At 49.2% G+C, this 23,766-nt stretch overlaps 1 protein-coding gene across 1 annotated transcript in view; it reads left to right on the top strand.

Annotated features, from left to right (window-relative positions):
- The window catches only part of FER1L5 (fer-1 like family member 5), a 79,913-nt gene extending 59,901 nt beyond the window's left edge, over window positions 1-20,012 (top strand). The window contains exons 36-51 of the mRNA XM_060276486.1: window positions 81-140; window positions 592-702; window positions 1,725-1,847; window positions 2,435-2,590; window positions 2,758-2,849; window positions 3,920-4,090; window positions 4,726-4,874; window positions 5,686-5,825; window positions 9,699-9,787; window positions 10,172-10,267; window positions 11,434-11,575; window positions 14,486-14,585; window positions 15,467-15,678; window positions 16,325-16,434; window positions 17,357-17,504; window positions 19,011-20,012. Of these exons, the coding sequence (XP_060132469.1) occupies window positions 81-140; window positions 592-702; window positions 1,725-1,847; window positions 2,435-2,590; window positions 2,758-2,849; window positions 3,920-4,090; window positions 4,726-4,874; window positions 5,686-5,825; window positions 9,699-9,787; window positions 10,172-10,267; window positions 11,434-11,575; window positions 14,486-14,585; window positions 15,467-15,678; window positions 16,325-16,434; window positions 17,357-17,504; window positions 19,011-20,012 (2,901 nt within the window). The remainder of the gene's footprint in view (window positions 1-80; window positions 141-591; window positions 703-1,724; window positions 1,848-2,434; window positions 2,591-2,757; window positions 2,850-3,919; window positions 4,091-4,725; window positions 4,875-5,685; window positions 5,826-9,698; window positions 9,788-10,171; window positions 10,268-11,433; window positions 11,576-14,485; window positions 14,586-15,466; window positions 15,679-16,324; window positions 16,435-17,356; window positions 17,505-19,010) is intronic.
- Window positions 20,013-23,766: the final 3,754 nt, after the last annotated feature.

The raw sequence follows: 23,766 nt of genomic DNA, 5'->3' as shown, positions 1-23,766 counted from the left end.
AAACTATGGGGTTCCCTGGAAGGAGGAACAAAGTTGGATGGCTGTTGGGCTTGTGAGAGTTATTCTGCTGCTTCTTGCAGGGACTGGGCAAAGCCTACAAGGCCTGGTTCTGGAAAAGGCCCTTTAAGAAAGAAGAGAAGGTAAGTCATGATGCCATCAAGGCTAAGAGTCGTCTTGATGGCAGATGCTGCATCCGTACAGATCCAGAGGCTCCCAAGCCATTCCCCTGCTTGATTTATTGTTGATTAGGGAGGGGGGTAACTTGTGATGTGGCACTTCTGTCATCAAAACAAAGACTGATGACTACTCAGATTGGGGGGGGGGGGGGAGGTAGAAGGATCCTTCATAAAACCCACAAGCCCCACGCCCCTGACTTCTCCCAATTTTAGTAAAATCACAACCTGTGTAGCCTTCTAGAAACAGTAGCTGAGGGAGCCATCACAAAATGTTTGGGCTATTGTGCTGCCTCCTATAATCTGAACATATTCTACAGATCAGATCCCACAAGTCAAGTTTGGATCTGAACGAATGTTGTTTTGCTCTGAAAGCATGTGATGTGGAGGTGAACTGAATTTCCTTCTCCCCATTTAGGAGATGGACGAAGAGGAAGAGGAGGTGGACTGGTGGAGCAAGTACTACGTGACTATGGGAGATCTGTCAAAGAGTGGACATTACTTGGAGAAGGGCTTTGATAGTTTGAAGGTGCCTGTGTTGTGGGGGGAGGGGTAGCAGCCCAAGCTGAATGCAAGGCAGAACAGCAGGTTTCCTCAACTAACATCTGTCCCCAAACTCATGCTTGTAGAGCCTGATAATGCAGGGATCTAGGGTAAGGGATGAGCAGTGAGGCAGCCAGGTTTGCTGATGATACTAAATTGTTTGGGGTTATTAAAACGAAAAGGATTGTGAAGAGCTCCAAAAGGATCTCTTCAAACTGAATGAATGGGCAGCAAAATGGCAAATGCTGCCATTCTGTGTAAACAAGAGTGAATGATGTACATAGGGATCACTAGGGAAAGAATTGAAAATAAAACTGCCCATATGATGCCATGATGCAAATCTATGATGCAACCGCACTTGGAGTACAATGTACAGTTCTAGGTGCCTCAACTCAAAATGGATATTGTAGAGTTGGAAAATATTAAGAAGAGGGCAACAAAATGCCCGTTTGGGTCTTTTTAGTTTAGAAAAAAGGCAAGTAAGAGGAGACATGATAGAGGTATATAAAATTGTGGGTGCTGGGGAGACAGTGGATAGAGGAAGGTATTTTCCCCTCTCTCGTAATATAAGAACTCAGGGATGTTGAAAGATTCAGGACAGACAAACGAATGTATTTCTTCACACAGTGCATAGTTAAACTATGAAATTCATTCAAGAGGCAGCAATGGCCACCAACCTGGATGGATTTAAAAGATGGCAGAGATGGCTGTGTTCTGCCTCTACAGCCAGAGGCACGAAGGCTTCTTTCTGAATACCAGTTGCTGGAAGCCACAGCTCTTGTGGGATGCTCTTGTGCTGGTGGGTTTCCCACTGGCTTCTGGCTGGCCACTGTGAGAACAGGCCGCTGGACTAGGCGGGACATTGACCTGACCCAGAAGGCTCTTACATTCTGATGTTCTTTAATGTAAGAAAATGAATTTAACTCAATGCCTGGGGAAAGGTGGCTGAAGCACTGAGCAGGTGTACAGCCAAGGTGCTAAGCCAACGTCTGTGTCTCCTTCTCCCAGATGTATAACTGTGAACTGGAAGAAGTGCCTGAATTCCATGGCCTGCAGGATTTCTGCCAGACCTTTCAGCTGTACCGAGGGCTGCTGAAAGATGATGACCCCAGAGTGGGGGGTCAATTCAAGGTGAGGGCCTGCCCGAAGTGGGCCTGCTTTCTAGCCATCTATAAAAATCCACAGAAATTCCACCCTGGAGACTGTTTTCGGGAGACTGACTTCCCACGCTGCTTCAGAAGCAGAGATGCCAAGTTTTGCATGTGGGTTTCATCTCAAGGAGTAGCCTGACTAGCCAGTGTTGCAGCAAAAGCAGCACAGCGTCTTTGGCACCTTAAAGACTAACAAATTTATAGTGGCCTAGACTTTCATGGACAAGAGTCCAGTTTTCTTTGTGCAAGGCTTCTTTGGTCTCATAGCATCTGCATGAGAAGCAGGAAATCAGCAGGGGAGAAATTATGGCAGCTTTGAGCAACAAAAATGTGTATTCTTGTCTTGAAGCCTTTCCAGGCAGTAGCGGCTGGTGGGGGGTGTAGGTGGGGCTGCATTGCTCTCTCGGCTTCCCAATACCTTGCACCCCTTGCCAAGAGCAGGGCACTCAGCATGGAACAGGCACAGCAGCACAGAGCAATGAGCATCGACGCAGAGCATTGGGCAGCTACTTCTGGCGTGGGGGCAGCGGAGTTGGTAACTAAATGAAACGGTGCTTCCTCTGGCAGGGGCTTTTCCGGATCTATCCTCTACCAGAAGATCCGAATGTCCCACCCCCTCCACGCCAATTCCAGGAACTTCCCGACAACGTCTGCGAGACATGTCTGGTCCGGATTTACATCATCCGAGCCTTTAACCTCGAGCCAAAGGACAACAATGGTCTGGTAATGGCAACAGCTGGTTTTGCTTTTGCTTGCCTGCAGTTATTGCTTCCTGCTCTGAGCTTCCCTGTGTTATTTGATAGGAGGCTTCCTTTACAGCAGATGTGGCTGGATCCCGTTTGAGGGTCTGGTCCTCCTAAAATTCTGCATTGAACTGTGTCCCCTTACAGTGTGACCCCTACATCAAAATCAAGGCAGGGAAGAAAAAGGTTGGAGAGAGGGAGGAGTATATTCCCAACACTCTGGAGCCCGTCTTTGGGAGGTAGGTCTGGCACACTTCTCCCTCAGAGCCTCTGCCTGCTAGGGCTAATCTCTTGGCGCTGATCCTGCAGGTGCTGCCCCCACCTCTAGTACAGCACAGGGCAGGGCAGGAAGCTACTGGGATAGGAGAGGGTTGTTAAGACTTATCCTTGGAATGTACAGAGCAGCACAACAAGCATTCAGGTGTGGGAAGGGGAAGGGAGGGTTTCCTCTCCATATATATATATATATATATATATATATATATATATATATATATATATATATATATATGGGACCCAGGTGGCGCTGTGGGTTAAACCACTGAGCCTAGGGCTTGCTGATCAGAAGGTCGGCGGTTCGAATCCCTGTGACGGGGTGAGCTCCCGTTGCTCGGTCCCAGCTCCTGCCAACCTAGCAGTTCGAAAGCACGTCAAAATGCAAGTAGATAAATAGGAACCACTATAGCGGGAAAGTAAACGGCGTTTCCATGTACTGCTCTGGTTTGCCAGAAGCGGCTTTGTCATGCTGGCCACATGACCTGGAAGCTATACGCCGGCTCCCTCGGCCAATAATGCGAGATGAGCGCGCAACCCCAGAGTCGGTCACGACTGGACCTAATGGTCAGGGGTCCCTTTATATATATATATACTGTTTTACAATTTTTAATACTTGTTTAAACATCCTTAAAATATAAATGACTTCTCTTCTTCTTTCAATGGTTCATTTTGCATACAATAAATGCCTACATCTTTTACATAAACCATTCAGTATTCCATTATTACATCTATCAAAACTTATTTACACTGTTCAATTTATCTTAATGCTGCCAATGTTTTCAAGTGTACACATTTCCCCCCCCCATATATTCAATAAATATTTATGAATCTTCTTTAAATGTATGTTCTTCTTGTTCTCTTATTCTATATGTTAGGTCTGCAAGCAGCACATATTCCATCAGCTGAAGTTGCCATTCTTCTTTAGTTGGGACCTCGCTCATTTTCCATTTTGGGGCTAACAAAACGTGGGCCGCAGTAGTGGTATACATACTGTATTTATTTATTCCTCTACTCTTTTCCTTGACCGCCACAGGATGTTTGAAATTATGTGCAACATCCCAACAGAAAAGGAGTTGAAGATCTCATTCTTTGACTTTGACATGTTTTCCCCTGATGATGCAATTGGAGACACCACCATTGACCTGGAGGACCGGATCCTGTCCCGCTATGGAGCCAACTGTGGCCTTCCGCAGTCTTACTGCGAGTAAGTAGCAATGAGCATACTGTAGGTGTTAAGTGGGTGCCTTTTGGATTCAAGCAGGCAGCTGCTTCAGGTGGGCTCATTGTCAGAGCCCATGGTTTTGCTGCAACAGCTGGGAGCAGCCAATTCAAGGGGGCAGCCCCACAGAGATGCCTTCCCCCAAAGCAGTGTCATTGCCACGTCCAGTAGCAGGGCAGGAGCACTAGGCTTAACTAATGAACTGCCAGCAGTCATTTCATAAGCTACATATCAATGTTTCATAAACAAAACAGTCGTTTTTTAGATCACGGTTGTCTTCTCTCTATCATCCACAATATAACTGCTCTGGAACACCAGAAATATTTCCACTATGTGTTCATCTTACCATTTTAGTAAGCAATATTAATATTAGCTCGGCAAGTTCCTTCCCTTTAAAGTCTCTATTTTTCCAGAGATAGGAATGAAATAGGTGAAATAAAAATGAACAATTAGCTAATCTTTCTACCCAACAGAGCAGAAAAATCATTGCCCTTTTTAGGGCATTAAACCATGAAATAAAGATTTTTCTGCAGTCCAAAGTCTAGAAGAAACTACATCCCTCAAGCAGCCCCCCCCCTGCAGATGTCACTTGACCTCCTGGTCCCTCCTTTCCCACACAGAGGTGGCCCCACCCAGTGGCGAGACCAGCTTCTTCCAAGCCAGCTCTTGGAGAATTATGCTCGGACCAAGAACATTCCTCAGCCTGATATAAGTGAAGATGGCAGCAGAGCCACTTTCCGAAGCAAGATTTATCAGCTGTCTGACTTTGGTAAGTACTTCACAATATTCCCACAGAGCAAGAGAGAGGGTTGAGCTGCTCTGAAGGTTGAGCCTGGGGTCAGCACCAGCCACTGGTATCACTAAGCACCTGCTAAAAGGAAGCTCACTGCCAATCCTTTGAAGCTCTGGCTTGCTGTTCCTCCTCCTCCTTGTTGTTGCTTCCTGCTCACCTGTCCTCTCTGGGTGTGAGAGCAATGGTTCGGCGCATATGTAATGCTAAAGGAAGATTAATTAAGCTATAGTTTGTTAAGCAATGCTTTAGCATTTTGTGTGAACCTTGCCAACAAAGCATGATCTGAAGCCATGGTTGTTTGGTGGCTTTCCAGGGTTTATTTTATTTATAGCTTGGTATTATGTGTGAACCCAGCACCTGTCCTTAACCATGGTTTGTCTGACACTCACCAAGCAACAAATTGTTGTTGTTGTTGTTGTTGTTGTTGTTGTTGTTGTTATTTGTATACTGCCATATACCCACAGGCCTCGGGGTGGTTACAACATAAAATCTAATAATAATAATAATAATAATAATAATAATAATAATAATAAACATGACCCAATAAATCCCCACAAAGGTTTGTGGGAAGAGCATAATGCAAGGAAAAATGCTCTCCCAGAATCACTGCAAATGTGCTCATGTTGCACAATGCATATAAATTGCAGAACACAGGCTGCCATGGTGCAGAATTTTATTTGTAATCGTGGCCCCCTTTGCCCTGCATGGAAGTCTCATGCTCCTGTGATACATTTGGCAGGTCTTTGAATAAGTGCTGATTCTATTGTACTTGACATTCCCCTTTCAGAGACTAAACTACCTTCACATGGCTTCCTGGGGCCTCCAAAAGAGCGCATGGCTCTCCACCTCCTCCACACCTGTGGGCTGGTGCCTGAACACGTGGAGACTCGTGGCATCTACAGCGCTACCAATCCTGGGATCCAGCAGGTAAATTTCCTGCCTCCATTCCCCCACTGCACCAGGAGTAGCCAGTTGCGAACTGCAGCTCCCACCATCCCTGGTCGGGGCTGATGGGAATTCTAGTTGACAACTGCTGGAGAATGCCATGTTAGCTGCTGCTGAGCCTACACTTTTGGTGGTTGCTGGAAGAGAGAAGTTTCACCATTTGCCCATTTGCCCAACATTTGGATGCCATGTTCATTTATCCTACATAAAACTACAGCAAACTCATTCTCCAAGTGCTGACACTTACGGTACGTAGCCCAAGCAGCACCATCCACTCAGGAGAGAGCTTAATCCCAAGGATCATAGAATCATAGAGTTGGAAGAGACCACAAGGGCCATCCAGTCCAACCCCCTGCCAAGCAAGAAACACCATCAAAGCATTCTTGACATATGGCTGTCAAGCCTCCGCTTAAAGACCTCCAAAGAAGGAGACTCCACCACACTCCTTGGCAGCAAATTCCACTGTCGAATCCATGCCAGCAAAACCTTACAAGGGGCCGCTCAGGACTTCGTGGAAAGCATGGCCTCCATGGGGCTGTCCCTGAATAAGTCTGGTCCAACTCCTAGCCGCGGACATGCCTTGGACCTGGTGTTCACCTCTATGGATGCTGGTGATCTGACACTAAATAAAAGCAAAACTAAAGAAGTGCCATGGTCAGATCACTTCCTGGTGCAACTGGACTTCTCCGCGACCCTTCCTCTAATGGATCCAAATGGTTTCCAGAGAGTGGTAGGGGATGCTTTATCCCATGTTGATGGCCTTTCAGCTGATTCCCTGGTGACCAGTTCGAATATGGAGTTAACCAGGGCTATTGACTGTCTGGCTCCGAAGCGCCCTCTCCGATTGCATGGAGCCCGGACAGCCCCGTGGTTCTCCCTAGAGCTGAGGGTGATGAAACAATCACTGAGACAGCTAGAGTGCCGGTGGCGGATAACTCATTCTGAAGCTGACCGGACACAGGTTAGAGTTCAGTGTCGAGCCTACCAAGTGGTGGTAGCGATGGCGAAGAAGTCTTTCTTCACCGCCTCTATTGCATCTGCAGAAAACAGCAGCAGGATACTCTTTTAGGTGGTTCGCAATTTAGCGGAACCACCTGCTCCATTGGGGCCCAGCACGGGCCACATGATCTCCTGCAATGATTTTGCCAAGTTTTTTTGCAGATAAAGTCGCTCAGATTCGGGAAGAGGTAGACTCCACCTTGGGAGCAGTGCCGGGGCGGGGGAGTGCTAGAGTTCTGTCTAGTCAAGTTGTGTGGGATCAATTCCAATGTTACCTCCAAGGATGTGGACAGGCTGCTTGGACGAGTGGAACCAACCACCTGTCTCCTTGATCCTTGCCCATCCTGACTCATAAAAGCTAGCTGGGAAGGACTGGGCGATGGGCTTTGCGGGGTGGTAAATGCTGCTCTCTGTGAGGGAGCCTTCCCATACCCGCTGAAAGAGGTGGTTATTAAATCGCTTCTTAAAAAACCATCTTTAGATGCAGCCAATATGGCCAACTATCGCCCAGTCTCAAATCTTCCATTATTGGGCAAGGTGATTGAGCAAGTGGTTGCTGAGCAACTCCAAGCACGCCTGGTAGATGCGGACCATTTGGATCCCTTCCAGTCAGGATTCAAACCTCATCATGGGACTGAAACTGCCTTGGTCACATTGGTTGATGATCACCAGCGGGCTAGAGAGCTGTTTCCTAGTTCTGCTGGATTTCTCAGCGGCTTTTGACACCATCGACCATAACATCCTCCTGGACCGTCTAGAGGGGTTGGGAGCTGGGGGCACTGTCATGCAGTGGTTCCGCTCCTTCCTCCTGGGCCGTGTTCAGAAAGTGGTGGTGGGGGATGAGTGTTCAGACCCCTGGGCGCTCACTTGTGGGGTGCCTCAGGGTTCTGTCCTCTCCCCCATGCTTTTTAACATCTATATGCAGCCGCTGGGAGAGATCATCAGGGGGTTTGGGCTGGGTGTTCATCAGTATGCGGATGATACCCAGCTCTACCTCTCTTTCAAATCAGAACCAGTGAAAGCGGTGAAGGTCCTGTGTGAGTGTCTGGAGGCGGTTGGAGGTTGGATGGTGGCTAACAGATTGAGGTTGAATCCTGACAAGACAGAATTACTGTTTGTGGGGGACAGGAGGCGGACAGGTGTGGAGGACTCCCTGGTCCTGAATGGGGTAACTGTGCCCCTGAAAGACCAGGTGCACAGCCTGGGAGTCATTTTGGACTCACAGCTGTCCATGGAGGCACAGGTTAACTCTGTGTCCAGGGCAGCTGTCTATCAGCTCCATCTGGTACGCAGGCTGAGACCCTACCTGCCCGTGGACTGTCTCGCCAGAGTGGTGCATGCTCTAGTTATCTCTCACTTGGACTACTGCAATGCACTCTATGTGGGGCTACCTTTGAAGGTGACCTGGAAACTACAACTAATCCAGAAAGCGGCAGCTAGACTGGTGACTGGGAGCAGCTGCCGAGACCACATAACACCGGTCTTGAAAGATCTACATTGGCTCCCAGAATGTTTCTGAGCACAATTCAACAATTCAAAGTGTTGGTACTGACCTTTAAAGCCCTAAACGGCCTCGGTCCAGTATACCTGAAGGAGTGTCTCCACCCCCATCTTTCTTCCTGGACACTGAGGTCCAATGCCGAGGGCCTTCTGGCGGTTCCCTTGCTGCAAGAAGCCAAGTTACAGGGAACCAGGCAGAGGACCTTCTCGGTAGTGGCACCCGTCCTGTGGAACACCCTCCAGACTTTTAGAGGACATCTGAAGGCAGCCCTGCTTAGAGAAGCTTTTAATGTTTAATAGATTATTGTATTTTAATACTTCTGTTGGAAGCTGCCCAGAGTGGCTGGGGAAACCCCGCCAGGTGGGCGGGGTCTAAATAATAAATTATTATTATTGTTATTATTACTAAAGAGTTTTGTTGCCCTTGTATGAGAAATCCACTTTAAGAAAGTAAAGAGGAATCCTTATCGCACATTTAAAGTGCATGGCTTCTACTAATGAATATTGGGAGCTGTGGTGTGCTAAGTGTTGGGAGTGGGAGCTCTTTGAGGTGTGAACTACAGTTCCTGGGATTCTTCCCAAAAAGGAAGGGGGAAAATCCATGCGTCCTATGGAGCGAAGGCCAGAGCCAGAGCCACACACAGTGGGAAACCAGTTCTCGGGCTGCTTCCGTGATAGCGGAGAGGGTTGCTTCCCTCTCTCTCTCTCTCACACCCCTTCCTTGTCTCTCTTTCTCTCTCACCCCTTCCTTCCCTCCCTCCCTCTTCCAACTCAATAAATTATTGGGGGGCAGGTAAGCCCCACTTCACATACCGTATCAGCCTTTCTCAACCTGTGGGTCCCCAGATGTTGTTGAACTACAACTCCCATCACCCCTAGCTAGCAAGGCCAGAGGGATGATGGGAGTTGAGGGATGATGGGAGTTGTAGTCCAACAACATCTGGGGACCCACAGGTTGAGAACTGCTGCAATTGATCTCAAGACAAAGTGCATGCACACTATATGAATGACAATGCCCATGGACATTGGGGGGGTGACTTCCTCAAATATTTAATGGGGTGCAAAGGCACCTAGGCCTCTTGGAGTTGGCTGCTATGCCTAGGACAATTCAAGAAAGCAAATATATATATATCTTGTTTTCCTCCTCTAAAAAACCACGTGCGTCCTCTGGTCACGTGTGTCTTATGGGGCGAAAAATACGGGACTTGCCTGGTTTCCAACATAGGGAGGAGGATGTGGTTGTTTGTTTTTGTATCTCTTGTTATGTTCACTTTCTGTTTCGTGACTTTATACTTTATGTACATCACTGAAGTACCAACTGATAAACATTAAGAATGTGCCTCTCTTCATATCCAGGGGAAAGTGCAGATGTGGGTCGACATCTTCCCAGAAAACATAGGAGAGCCAGGACCTCCTTTTGACATCACCCCAAGGAAGCCCAAGAAGTAGGTGCACCAAACACAGCCACCCCAACCTTTTAAAGACCCAGAACTATTTGCACCACGTAGCGCACTTTCAGGATGGTTGAATGAGTGTGTCAGGGTGCAGGTGGATGTGGATGCTGGATCTGACCAACCACTGTTGCATACTTGTCATTGTTTCTAATCCCAGAGCCTGACTCTCAGTGCCAGAGCATTTGCTTTGCATTCAGAAGGTTCCAGCTCCAAACGGCGCTGGCATCTCCACATTGGACTGGAGCGGGGTTGCACAGAACGTTTTCCTGTAAAAGTCCTTGTTAGCCTGCCCTGTTCTTGTAGATAGCAGGAAGAGGAATCCCTTAAGGCACCCTCCCAGTAGCACCAAGACTCTCCTGTTCCTCTCCTCTGTAGGCATGAACTTCGCTGCATCATCTGGAACACCAAAGATGTGGATCTGGAAGACACCAACATCTTTGGAGACAGGATGAGTGACATCTATGTGCAAGGGTACGAGAGAACAGAGACAGAAGGTTTATGGCAGCCCGACTCCTATGGTGGCAAGTGACCAACAACTGATTTTATTTGCAGATAGAGAGCAAAACCTACCAGCCCTAGCCATATTTCCTTTGAGGTGTCAGCTCCATGATTCCCAAACTGGTATAGCCCTATTTGCATAACAAAACAATCGTGAATTCATTCATCAATTGTGTTGCTTTCCTCCAAAGAACCAAGGTGGTTCACAACAATCAAATGAAGTAGCAGTTCACAAAGGAGAGACTACTGTAGTAGCTAGGGACCCAGGTGGCGCTGTGGGTTAAACCACAGAGCCTAGGGCTTGCTGATCAGAAGGTCGGCGGTTCAAATCCCTGCAATGGGGTGAGCTCCCATTGCTTGGTCCCAGCTCCCAGCAGTTCGAAAGCACATCAAAGTGCAAGTAGATAAATAGGGACCGCTCCGGCGGGAAGGTAAACTTCGTTTCCGTGCGCTGCTCTGGTTCGCCAGAAGCAGCTTTGTCATGCTGGCCACATGACCCGGAAGCTGTCTGCGGACAAACGCCAGCTCCCTCGGCCTATAGAGCGAGATGAGCGCCGCAACCCCAGAGTCGGACACGACTGGACCTGATGGTCAGGGGCCCCTTTACCGTAGTAGCTAAAGATTTGGCTGGTGCTTCCGCATCTTGTGCACCAGAACTTTCCCCTTCTCCTGGTATGGAGAACCTTTGCCCCTCTGCTTCATTTGTAGCTGAACCGCAACTCCCATCAGCCTTCAAAAAGGGTTGCTCCAATAGTCTAATGCAAGAAATAAAACATGGGTTTTCTGGCACCTTAAAGGGGTGAAAAATAGCCTTTGCCAACCTAGTGTCCTCTAGATGTTTTGGAATGCAACTCCCATCATCTCCAGCCAGTATGGCCTTGTGTTGCTGAGGCTGATGGGAGTTGGAGTCCAAAACATCTAGAGGGCCTCAGGTTGGGGAAGACTGGGCTGGATGATCAGCTCGCGCCTGTCCCTTGCCTAAGGGTAATGGAGGAAGAAGGACATCTCTCCCAAAGCTGCCAACGGGACTAGATGATGCAGCTTTTCATTGCCAATGTAGCCAAGTGTGCCCTAGAATCTGGGATGGGGCCAAAGAGTTCCTGTGAACAGCTCCAACAGCTCCTTTGCCCTGGTTCCAGGTGGATGGATGGCCTGGAGGAAGACAAGCAGAAGACAGATATCCATTACAGGTCCCTGACAGGAGAAGGCAACTTCAACTGGCGCTTTGTGTTTACCTTGGAGTACCTGCCCATGGAGCAAGTCTGCGTTCTCACCAAGAAGGTCGGTGGAAACTGAAACAGAGCATTGCTCCAATTTAGGAAAAGGGAAGTGGCCTTGGATTCCTCAAAGCTTACCTTACCATATAGGAGCACCCTCAACCACCCGGACGCCCAGAACTGGCACCTTTATAGTTAACATCTCATGTCTGCTCTGCACTTGCAAGGAATCAATCTCTGAATGTGTGGCAACACCTATTCTTTGGAACTCTCTGAAGGCATCTTTGCTGCACTCTTGTTGACGCCTGCTTTAAAAAATCCTTTTTGCATAGGCCAGGCATCCCCAAACTTCGGCCCTCCAGAGGTTTTGGACTACAATTCCCATCTTCCCCGACCACTGGTCCTGTTAGCTAGGGATCATAGGAGTTGTAGGCCAAAACATCTGGAGGGCCGCAGTTTGGGGATGCCTGGCGTAGGCCATGCCTAGACAGACGTGCAAATTTATAGTACGTAGTTGTTTTCTCCCATTTCTATTTGTTTTTTAAATCAGTTTATTTTATTGGTGTTTTCTTGTGAATATTTTATATTCATTTATGCAAACTGCTTTGATTATTATTATTTGTTTTGACTAAGTAGTACATAAATTTTGTTAAACTTGAATGAATGAATGAATGAATGAATGAATGAATGAAGGAGGGTTGTGTATGGACAACCAGCGAAGCCTTCCTATCCTCCATCTCACAAATCCAACTCAAGAGATTATGATTATATTATTATTTATTGCATTTATATACTGCCCTATACCTGGAGGTCTCAGGGTGATTCACAGAAAATATCTCTCTGCATATCATGTGTTGGAGGATAATCAGAGGCACATTGACAGGCACATGGCTCTCTGTGGTGCACACATTTTAATGGATACTCTCATTCATATTCTGGCACACTTGGTCCATGTAAATTTAAGAGCACTTGTTACTGATTATAGTCCTCAGATATAGGGCACTTCCAGGCTGTTGCTATTTTCTAGTGGGTTTCAATTGTGTAGCAGCAATCACAATTACAGCTGATTAGGAGGTCCCATGCAACAAATAAGTAAATAAAACCACTTCCCACAAAAGATCAGACTTTTTGCAATAAAGGAAGTGATAGGGAAATGCCGTGAAAAGTGTGGAATAATAGCATTGGCTTTCACGTGACATGATCTAACTCCCCACCACCACCCCCCCCCCAAAAAACAGACTTATTTTTAAGGAATTTGGCCCTTGAACTGAAAAAGGCTCCTAAGCTCTGGTCTGCTTTGAGTGGCAAGAGCTCTCTGGGTTCTCTGGCAGACAGGGGATATTTCCCATTACCTGCCACTGAGAATCTGGAGCCTGCCTTATACCCAGTACTGTTTGTGGGGGACAGGAGGCGGGCAGGTGTGGAGGACTCCCTAGTCCTGAATGGGGTAACTGTGCCCCTGAAGGACCAGGTGCGCAGCCTGGGAGTCATTTTGGACTCACAGCTGTCCATGGAGGCACAGGTCAATTCTGTGTCCAGGGCAGCTGTCTATCAGCTCCATCTGGTACGCAGGCTGAGTCCCTACCTGCCTGCAGACTGTCTCGCCAGAGTGGTGCATGCTCTAGTTATCTCTCGCTTGGACTACTGCAATGCGCTCTATGTGGGGCTACCTTTGAAGGTGACCCGGAAACTACAACTAATCCAGAATGCGGCAGTTAGACTGGTGACTGGGAGCAGCCACCGAGACCACATAACACCGGTCTTGAAAGACCTGCATTGGCTCCCAGTACGTTTCCGAGCACAGTTCAAAGTGTTGGTGCTGACCTTGAAAGCCCTAAACGGCCTCAGTCCAGTATACCTGAAGGAGCGTCTCCACCTCCATCGCTCTGCCCAGACACTGAGATCCAGTGCCGAGGGCCTTCTGGCGGTTCCCTCGCTGCGAGAAGCCAAGTTACAGGGAACCAGGCAGAGGGCCTTCTCAGTGGTGGCCCCCGCCCTGTGGAACGCCCTCCCACCAGATGTCAAAAAGAAAAATAACTACCAGACTTTTAGAGGACATCTGAAGGCAGCCCTGATTAGGGAAGCTTTTAATCTTTAAGAAATTAGTGTATTCTAATATTTCTGTTGGAAGCTGCCCAGAGTGGCTGGGGAAACCCAGCCAGATGGGCGGCGTATAAATATATTATTATTATTATTAAGGGTTCATCTAAATTTCTGTGAAAATAGTCACAGTGTGGGCACAATGTGCTTCCTCCAGTGAATAGCCCTGGAGCAATTGGCCAGCTTCTCTAACTAATAAACTTCTCTAATAAACTTGAAAAGAATACTCCAAGTTGGTGCTGCCACCTAGTGTCAGGCAAGTGCTTTACCACACTCCTTTTTCTGGAAAACACTGTTTCATGCTGTTATATTATCGAATCATAGAATTGTAGAATTGGGAAGGACACTGAGGGCCATCTAGTCCAACCCTCTGCAATGCAGGAATCTCAACGAGATTATACTTGACAGATGGTCATCCAACTTCTGCTTAAACACCTCCGAGGGAGACCGTTCTACTGTTGAACAGCTCTTGCTGTCAGAAAGTGCTTCCTGATGTTTAGTCACAATCTCCTTTCTTGTCACTTGAAGCCATTGGTTTGAGACCTACCCTACAAAGTCAGAGAAAACAAGCCTGTTCCCTCTTCCATGTGACAGCCCTTTAGATATTTGAACATAGCTATAATTTCTTCTTTCACTCTCCTCTTTACCAGGCTATGCATGCCCAGTTCCCTCAACCATTCCTCATAAGGCTTGGTTTCCAGACCCCGGTCGTCTTGCTTGCCCTCCTCTGTGCACATTCTCCTCTGTGCTCCTGCCCCACAGCCTCGGCATCAGCTTCCAGGTGTGGTGGAGCTGGTCCTGACTTGAGCAGATCTGCCTTGACGCCTATCATGCGTCTCCTATTTCAACAGCCATTCTTCTACCCTGTTTGCAGCAACATTTCTGGAGCCTTGACGAGACCATGCACAAAGTGCCTCCCAAGCTCATCATCCAGATCTGGGACAATGACAAGTTCTCAGCTGACGACTTTATAGGTAAAAAGAATTCTGAACCGGGGGGGCAAGACAAGGCTTTTCACCCCATGTCCTATTTCAGAGTGGGGAACCTTCTTCAGCCTGAGGGCCGCATTCCCTTCTGGGCAGCCTTCCAGGGGCCACATGTGAGTGGCAGGCAGGGCCAGAGCCAACTGTGGGCAAAGCCATAGCTTTGGATTTTGCCTTGTACAGTCGGCTAGGTTCTCTGTGCACATGCACACACGCACGCGGTCCTCCTCCCAGAGATGCAAGAAGCATTAACAGAGACCCTAGTTGCATTCTAGTCAGGTATCATGGACCGGCTGGACACAGTGGGAGGAACCAGCTGAGGGAACCTCCAAGGGAAGAAGGCTCAGAGGGAAATGAGGGAGAAGACTGGGAGGAGCAGGTGTCAGAAGCTGGAGAGGTAACAGGGCTTAGTGAGCTGGAGGGAGTCTATGGCAGATAGAAGTTCAGAATCAGAGGCAAAAGCTGAAGCAGGGAAGGAGGGAGGCCAAGAGGCAGAGAAGTCAGATTGCTGAAGAAGCAAGGGGATCTCTCCCTTCTGCTGAGATAAGCTCTCCTCCCCAAGACCTACCAGGGATGAGCTGCTGCACTCATTAGGCTTGATACTCCACCAAGTCTGTGCAGATCATGTTCTTCCAAATAAAAAGTTAACTTCAACTTGCACCGTGTGATTTATTGTTGGCTTGCTCATGGAGGGCGCAGGGTGTGGCCTGGGGAGTGTGGCTGTGGCCAGGATGCGGCCTGAAGAGAGTCCAGCTGGAGGGCTGCATTACCCCCCAGGGCTAAGGTTCCCCAGCCTTCCCCTGCCCTCAAACATGCCATCTGTCCCTGTCTTTCACAAAGCATGGAGACTGAGCACCCGGTTCCACTTGCAGGAATCCTGGAGCTGAACCTGAACAGCATGCCTCAGCCCGCCAAGCGTCCCCGTGACTGCACCGTGAAGATGCTGCTGGAGGACACCAGTGCCACCACCTCCACCTCTTTTTTCCATCGCCGCAAACGGAAACCGGTCTCCCTGTTCAGGCAGAGGGAGATGAGGGGGTGGTGGCCCTGCATCGTCTTTGAGAAAGACAAGCCTCGTGTGTCGGTCCGTAAGGCACCATAGGCCAGACCTCTGCATGTTGGGACTTGGGTCTGGGGGGCTAAGAATGAGCTGCTAAGCCAGCCCTTCAGAGGCTTCGGTCTGTGAAAAACAGCCATGTTGGGTGGGGCTGGTGGGTGGAACCTCTGGAGGGCGTTCAGCTCTGCTTGTCTTGTTCTGGACCTTCTCTAACTCTTTCCCAGCTCTGCCGTAGCAAAAGGTTTTCCAAATGTACCGTGTGTCCCATTCTCCACCTTCCCTTCCCTTCAAGTATTCAAGGCTGGGCATGCCTTGAACAGGACTAACAAGAGATGCCAAAGTAAGAATGGTGGCACTATAGACACACCGTTCTATGCAATTGAGAAGATACCCCAATGAACAGAAGAACCACCCCCATATATTGAAAAATATGCAAACATTGGGTATTTCGTTGAGGAGTTACACTAGTGTAATGACTTTAAGCTGTGCAATTTAACACCCCTGTTCCCTGCCCTCCCCACGACCACCTAAATCTGATCCACAGGTTTCTCCAGCCAGTGGGGAGTGGGGAGAAAGTAGAAGTTACGCTTTGCCATTTTGAGTCGTTGCTCTTTTCTGTTGAATACCACCCTGGAAACCCCTTTGCCCTATGCACTCTCTCTCGTTCTCTTAGGGGAAGGTGGAAATGACCTTGGAGCTGCTGACAGAAAAGGAGGCTGAAGAGCGGCCAGCTGGGAAAGGAAGAGAGGAGCCCAACATGAACCCAGTTCTGAAGCCACCAGAGTAAGACTGCAGGGCCTGGGTGCCCCCTGCTGCATGAACCACTGGGGAGGCGGAAATGGGGAAAGGGGTGTCATTGTGTCAAGAAAGAAGCCTTTGCCAATCTAGTAACATTGCAGGTGTTTGGGGCTATAGCTCCCATCACCCCTTTGCTTGGCTGGGGCTGATGAGAACTGCAGTCCAAAACATCTGGAGAGCACCTGGTTGGCAAAGGCTGTGGCAGAGCATGTTTCCAAAGACTGGGTTCCTAGGAGGCTTTTGTATGAGAGCTACACCAATTAAGCCACCTTCACCCAGTTTGGCTAGCCTGCTCCGAGCACTGTGCCCTCTGTCGCTTTCCCTGCCCATGTCTGCCTGGCATCTGTGTGGGCCCTGAGGACCTTTCCTAGCTGTACTGGGCACCTGGGTGCAGCCACCCTTTGTTCAGTTGTTCTGGATACTGCTTGGTATCCCATTTTTATATGCAAACATATAGAAACTACATGGTGTAGTTTTTGTATGTTTGCATTGCTTCTACGCAAGGAACTGTTTATAACTGTTTTGTTTCTTTGACTTTAAAAATGTTATTTTATTCAAGCTGGCACCACTGCTGGGGCCATCCCTTGCCTGAAACTCTAGAGAGCTGCCACCAGTCAGTGTTGAACAATTGCAGGGAACCTTTGGCCTCCCAGATGTTGCTGAAGTACAACTCACACACACCCCACCCCTGGCAAACATGGCTAATGCGCAGGTATTATGGGAGTTGTAGTTCAGCAACATCTGGAGGCCCAGAGCTCCTGATGTATACCATATAGAACTAGGTGGGCCAACAGTCTAATTCAGTGTACGCCAGCTCCCCATATTCTTAAGCCAGGGAAGATTGAGACAGGTGCTGTAGGCAACAGCTGGTTAACTTTTCTTGCCCCTTCCTTCTCCCCTTGACCAGGAGGCCGGAGACCTCTTTCCTGTGGTTTACAGCCCCGCTGAAGAGCATCCACTTTGTTGTGTGGCAGAAGAGCAAATGGAAGATCTTCACTTTCCTTTTCTGCGTGCTGGTGATTCTGCTGTTTGCAGCCTTCATCTACGCAGCTCCTGTGAGTCTCCTCAGGAAGAGCAAAGCAAAGGGGACCCAGGCAGCTTGGGCTCTTGGGACTCGTACGGCTCAGCCACATCCCTTGCTTGATCTTACCCAGCTGTGCCCCACTTGGTGCAGCATCAACCCAGGCTAGACCATCTGGGAGTGGGGCTGCTGTAGTTCACCAGGCTTCATTCGCCCTCAGTGGGAAACCTCTCTGCCTCAGAGCAGGACTGCAGGGCCTGCATCTCAGGCTTGGGCTTAGAGACACATTAGGGGTGCTGTTGGTGTACCAACACCACCAACATCCTCCCTGACCAAGCTGGCTGAGGTAGTCTTGAGCAGGGTGCTGATGGAATCCCAGAAGATAATTCTGGGTGACATCAACTTTCACGCCAAGGCTGCCATTGGGTCATTGGTTCAGGATTTCATGGCCTCCATGGCAACCATGATGCTCTCAGGTTATCATCAACCCAATGCACAAAGGACCTACCCTTGACTTGGTCTTTGCTCCAGAAGGGATGAAAAGTGGTCTGGAAATGGGTATGTCATTCCATCATTATGGTTGGACCACGTCCTGATGAAGGTTGGACTCATAGCAGCTATCCCTCTCTGCAGTTAAGATGTTTCACCTTCTGAGAGCTATGGATTCTGGTGGATTCCTGAGTGCTCTGGGGCACTTTCTGGTGGACAGAGCAGGTGATCCTGTTGAGGCTGTTGTCTTACTATGGACTGAAGAGAACTATTGCAGAGGACTATTGACATGAAATTTCGTTGTTCCTGCAAGGGGACAATGACAATAAAGATCTAATCTATTCTATTCTATTCTATGATCACTCCTGAGTACCCTCTTCGGCCCTGTGGAGCCTGCAATGTCCCCCAATATTCTACGGAGTTGTGTGCAATGAAACAGGCTAGGTGACGGCTATAGTGCTGGTGGCATAGATCTTGTTCTAAGGGCTAGCAAGCAGTGGTTAAAGTGCATAATCACACCTCCCATGTAGCATCAAGGGCATGGTCTCCACTGTGTCCTCAAGTAATTGTCCAGGAAAGCTTCTCCAGCTTGTCTGAAACCTGCTCTCATCTGCCAGTAGGAATGGGCCTCTGGTGGCAATGAAAGCCTGCTGTGGTCCATTGTTTTGAGAATACAGTTGCTTGATGCTCCAACATTTCCCAAGAGGAATTTGGGACATCAGCCTCTCCCCCATCCTGCCCCACGACTTGCCCCCCTCCCACCTTACCTTGGACACCTGTCCCTCTCCCCCCACCACCAACTACGGCCTCTGGCTGCAGGCAAAGGCCATGGGGTGGCAGAAGCAGAGGCTGCAGCATGCCAGAAGTGCATCATCAGCATGCTTCTGGAAAAGATAGTGGCCTGGGCCGCAGGTGGAGGCCATGGTGCTGTGCCCAAAATGGGACAAATGGGATTACTTTCAGAAGCCAAGGTGGCTTCTGTAAATCCAGGATGTCCCAGTAAAATTGGGGCAGTCGGGTGGTATGCTATCATCTGTTTTTCCCCCTTCAGGGCTACTTGGCAATGAAGATAATCAATCCGATGGGAGGGAGACGCTCCATAGTATACCAAATGCTTCCAAAGAAGAAGGAAACTCTTGGGAGGCCACCTGAAGAAGCTCCTGAAACACTGCCTCCAGTTGCCGAGACACCACTCCCAGCTCCCAATAGGTTGCCACCCACTCCCCAAAACCTACTCACACCTCCCAAAGAAACACCCACTACTCTCAAACCACCATCCACTCCCACAAAACCACGTAAAGCTCCCAAGAAACGACCCAAAGCTCCCAAGAAACGACCCAAAGCTCCCAAGAAACGACCCAAAGCTCCCAAGAAACCACCCAAAGTTTCCAAGAAACCAGCTCCAGCTCCCAAGAAATCACCTCCAGTTCCCAAGAAACCACCCAAAGCTCCTATGAAATCACTTCCAACTCCAAAGAAACCACCCAAAGCTCCTATGAAATCACTTCCAACTCCCAAGAAACCACCCAAAGCTCCTATGAAATCACTTCCAACTCCCAAGAAACCACCCAAAGCTCCCAAGAAACCAGCTCCAACTCCCAAGAAACCACCCAAAGCTCCCAAGAAACCACCCAAGACTCCCAAGAAATCACCCAAGACTCCCAAGAAACCACCCAAGACTCCCAAGAAACCTCCCAAGACTCCCAAGAAACCACCCAAGACTCCACCCAAAGCTCCCAAGAAACCACCCAAGACTCCCAAGAAACCACCTCCAACTCCCAAGAAACCACTCAAGACTCCCAAGAAACCACCTCCAACTCCCAAGAAACCACCCAAGACTCCCAAGAAACCACCTCCAACTCCCAAGAAACCACCTCCAACTCCCAAGAAACCACCCAAGACTCCCAAGAAACCACCTAAGACTCCCAAGAAACCACCTCCAACTCCCAAGAAACCACCCAAAGCTCCCAAGAAACCACCCAAAGCTCTTAAGAAGCAACCATCCACTCCCAAGAAGCCGCCACTGATTCGTAAGAAAAGACGCACCTGGTAGTTAGCTGCAGCAGAAGCAAATTATTTCTCCAAATGCTGTTGCTTATAATGTCTTGCACCAGAGGATCACTCTGTTCATGCTCCATCTTGCCTCCAAATATCTGGCAAAAATGGAGCATAGCTGCTTCTAAATCATAAGCCTACATCGGGCAAGTCTCACTTAATCTTTGCCTTCCTACCATTATGAAGGCCGCCTGATCCCAGCCACAAATTTACAGCAGCATCGCTGAATAAAACTAGCTTGGGCTGGGGGAGCAGGGGTAAAGCACCACGGTAGAAATAGACTATCCAAACAGACTTATGCTCAATTCCTGCCCACCCACCATCATACATTTTAGCATATTTCAGTCTCACAGACCATAATATTCCCATAAAAATAAAAGAAAAGTTAAGCCCAAAGTCTCGCTGGTTCTAGAAGTGGGATTGTTGGTATTTGTTGTGGGGTGCGCAACTGGCTTGGACTCTCTCCCTAAAGGGTCAGGCAAGCAGCTTGGTGGGTGGGGGCTCGTTGGCTTGGCCCTCTTTGGGGTGGAGCAACATCTTCAGCCATGTCCCATGTCTTACGAACAACATCTGTGGCCTTACTAAAGAGAAGGCATGCCTTGCCTCAGTGATACAGGATAGGATTAGGTTACTGCAATGAGCTTCACATGGAGTAACCCTTGAAGACAGTTCAGAAACTTTATTTGGTGGTATATGAGGGAGTTGGATCACATGGCACTTGTTTGCCCCAGTTACGTTGCTTACCTATTTGCTTCTGACCCCAGTTTAAGGTGTTGCCACTGACCTTTAGAAGAAGAGGAGGAGTTTGGATTTGATATCCCGCTTTACCACTACCTGAAGGAGTCACAAAGCGGCTAACATTCTCCTTTCCCTTCCTCCCCCACAACAGACACCCTGTGAGGTGGGTGGGGCTGAGAGACTTCAGAGAAGTGTGACTAGCCCAAGGTCACCCAGCAGCTGCATGTGGAGGAGCGGAGACGCGAACCCGGTTCCCCAGATTAGAAGTCTACCACTCTTAACCACTACACCACACTGGCTCCCTTTAAACTTTAGTTTGGGACCAGGTCATCTAATGGGTTCTCTGCACTCATTAAAACCTGCCTGAGACAAGCTCCTGCCTGAGGTGAAAGTCCATACATGCCTCATTCCAGTAGCTGACTTTTCCTTCAATATTGGTGTCCTCCACAGCACTGGAGGGCAGGCAGCTATTTATTTTGTTTGTTTGTTTGTTTGTTTGTTTAATAACAGACCTTTCCTCTCAGGAGCTCAAGGTGTCACATTTCACTCTCCTTCTCCCTGTATTATCCTCACAACAACCCCATGACTAGGTTGGGCTGAGAGATGGTAGGTGACTGGTCCAACATTGGGCTTCATGGCTGGGTGGCGATTTGGACCCTGGTCTCCCAGGCCCTATGCCAACACCCGATCCACTACACCACCACACTCACGGACCGCATCTGTGTGTCTCAAGAGACAATGGAGTGTGCCTCCAGGGATGAGTTCAAACCACTGCATTAGCAGCACCAATGTCACCTCCCCAAGGTGCAAGACAAGTGCCTCCTCTCAGCCTCACTGATGGGGTCCAAAGAAGAGCAAGAGGTTTGGCACCAGCTTGGCTGCAGGAGCTGCTTAAAGGCGGTGTACGAGGCACCATCCAACTGACTTAGGGACTCCAGATTTGTGTGGGGTTTACTCTTGAGCCTTTTCTTCTCCCAAAGATGTTCCGCAAGGTAGCGGAGGTTTAGGATCAGAGTTTTCCTTCTCCTAGATTCCCAGGTTGACAAGTCCTACCTGCTTCTCACTGCTCTTGTCAGAGTGAATGTACAAGACAGGTAAGGTAAAGGTAAAGAGACCCCTGACCATTAGGTCCAGTCGTGACCAACTCTGGGGTTGGGGCACTCATCTTGCTTTACTGGCTGAGGGAGCCGGCATACAGCTTCCGGGTCATGTGGCCAGCATGAGTAAGCCGCTTCTGGCAAACCAGAGCAGCGCACGGAAATGCCGTTTACCTTCCCGCTGTAGCGGTACCTATTTATCTACTTGCACTTTGACGTGCTTTTGAACTGCTAGGTTGGCAGGAGCTGGGACAGAGCAACGGGAGCTCACCCCGTCTCAGGGATTCAAACCACTGACCTTCTGATCGGCAAGCCCTAGGCTCAGTGGTTTAACCCACAGCGCCACCCACTTCTCACAAGACAGGTAGGTGATACTTACGTTACTGGAACATATTTACATGAATTTGTATCTGAGACCGAGCAATATTTACAGACTGGCTCTGAGGCAGACATCATAATAATTTATTATTTACTAGTGTATTTCAGCCCGTTCAATAACGGGCTCTAGAACATCCTGGGGTTCGGAGAAGCGCTTGCGCAGCGCTTCTCCGAACCCTGGGACCTGTCCTTGCTGTCGGCGGCAGGGGGACAGGAACGAAGGAGGAGAAAGCGCTGCTTTCTCCTCCTCCGTTCCTCTCCCGCAGCCGCCGACAGGAAGCAGACATCCCACGGTTCGGAGAAGCGCTTGCGCAGCGCTTCTCCGAACCCTGGGACCCGTCCTTACTGTCAGCGGCAGGGGGACAGGAACGGAGGAGCGCTTTCTCCTCCTTCCTTCCTCTCCCCCAGCCGCCGACAGGAAGGACGCGTGCACTCTCCCCCCCCCTGCCTCCTCCAACCGCCGCTCCTCTCACGGGCCAGGGAGGGTTGTGAGGAGGCCTTCGCCGGCCTCCACCCTCGCTTCCCTGACGTGCCCTGCAGTGAGGCGGGAGCGGCGGTTGGAGGAGGCAGAGGGGGGGGGAGAGTGCGTGCGCGCAGTCTCTGCTGTCCAATCCCTGTATCCCTGGGGCACATGTGCAGTACCCCAGGGACACACGGGACAGCTTGGACGCAGGGACAACTTGGACTTTATTATATAGGATACCCCACCCATCTGGATGGATTTCCCCAGCCACTCTGGGCAGCTTCTTTATGGGCTTCTGTTTCAGCAAACATTTACCTGCTGCTGTTATATGTAAGGTTACACTGAGTGCTGTTTAAAACATTGTTTAAAATAATTTGGAATGTATTACTGTATCTATATTGCACCATCTGTGCACAAGATAACAAAGAGCAGTCCTGAGAGGCTCCAGTCCCAAAGGAGACACAATCTAAAATAGACACAGGGAAACAACAGAAGAGAGAAATTGGAGGTATTGGAGGTAGGCATCCAAATATGAGCCTCTAATGTGGAGTTCTCCGTTTTGAGAGAGAAGCAGATTCCCCTCCCCCGTTGAAGGAAAGATGTCCCATTTTGAGGTTGGTTGTTTTTGTTTTGTTTTTTGCAATAAGCAGACTGTATCAGACTTCCAGGACAGGTGGGAGCCCCTGCCTGCCTGTGGGATTTCAGTCAGTCCCAACACATGTTCATTCCATGTGGTGCCACTGGCGGAGGCTGGGGGCTATGGAGTTGCCCTGTTGGGAACTCTGCCACCCTCACAAATGTGGGGAATGGCAAAGCTAGGAGAGGGCTTGCCTTGCAGCAACCCCTGTATCAGGACTGACATCTAGCCATCCCCCATGTTGGCTGAGACTAATGGAAGCTGGAGTCAAGGAACAACTGGAGAGCCAGTGGCTTCGCCTTCCCTGTCATAGCTCAACAAGCCTCTTATCAGCTCCAACTGATATGGCAGCTGTGACAAATTGACGCAGTTTTGAAATGTTTATTCCTACCTGGCTGGCAAAGAGTTAAGCCACCTCCAGCCTGACTGACACAGAATT

The sequence above is a fragment of the Zootoca vivipara genome, chromosome 6 (assembly GCF_963506605.1).
Source record: "Zootoca vivipara chromosome 6, rZooViv1.1, whole genome shotgun sequence".
NCBI lineage: Eukaryota > Metazoa > Chordata > Lepidosauria > Squamata > Lacertidae > Zootoca > Zootoca vivipara.
The sequence above is the reverse complement of the archived record's forward strand: the minus strand, read 5'-3'. Positions and strand labels throughout refer to the sequence as shown.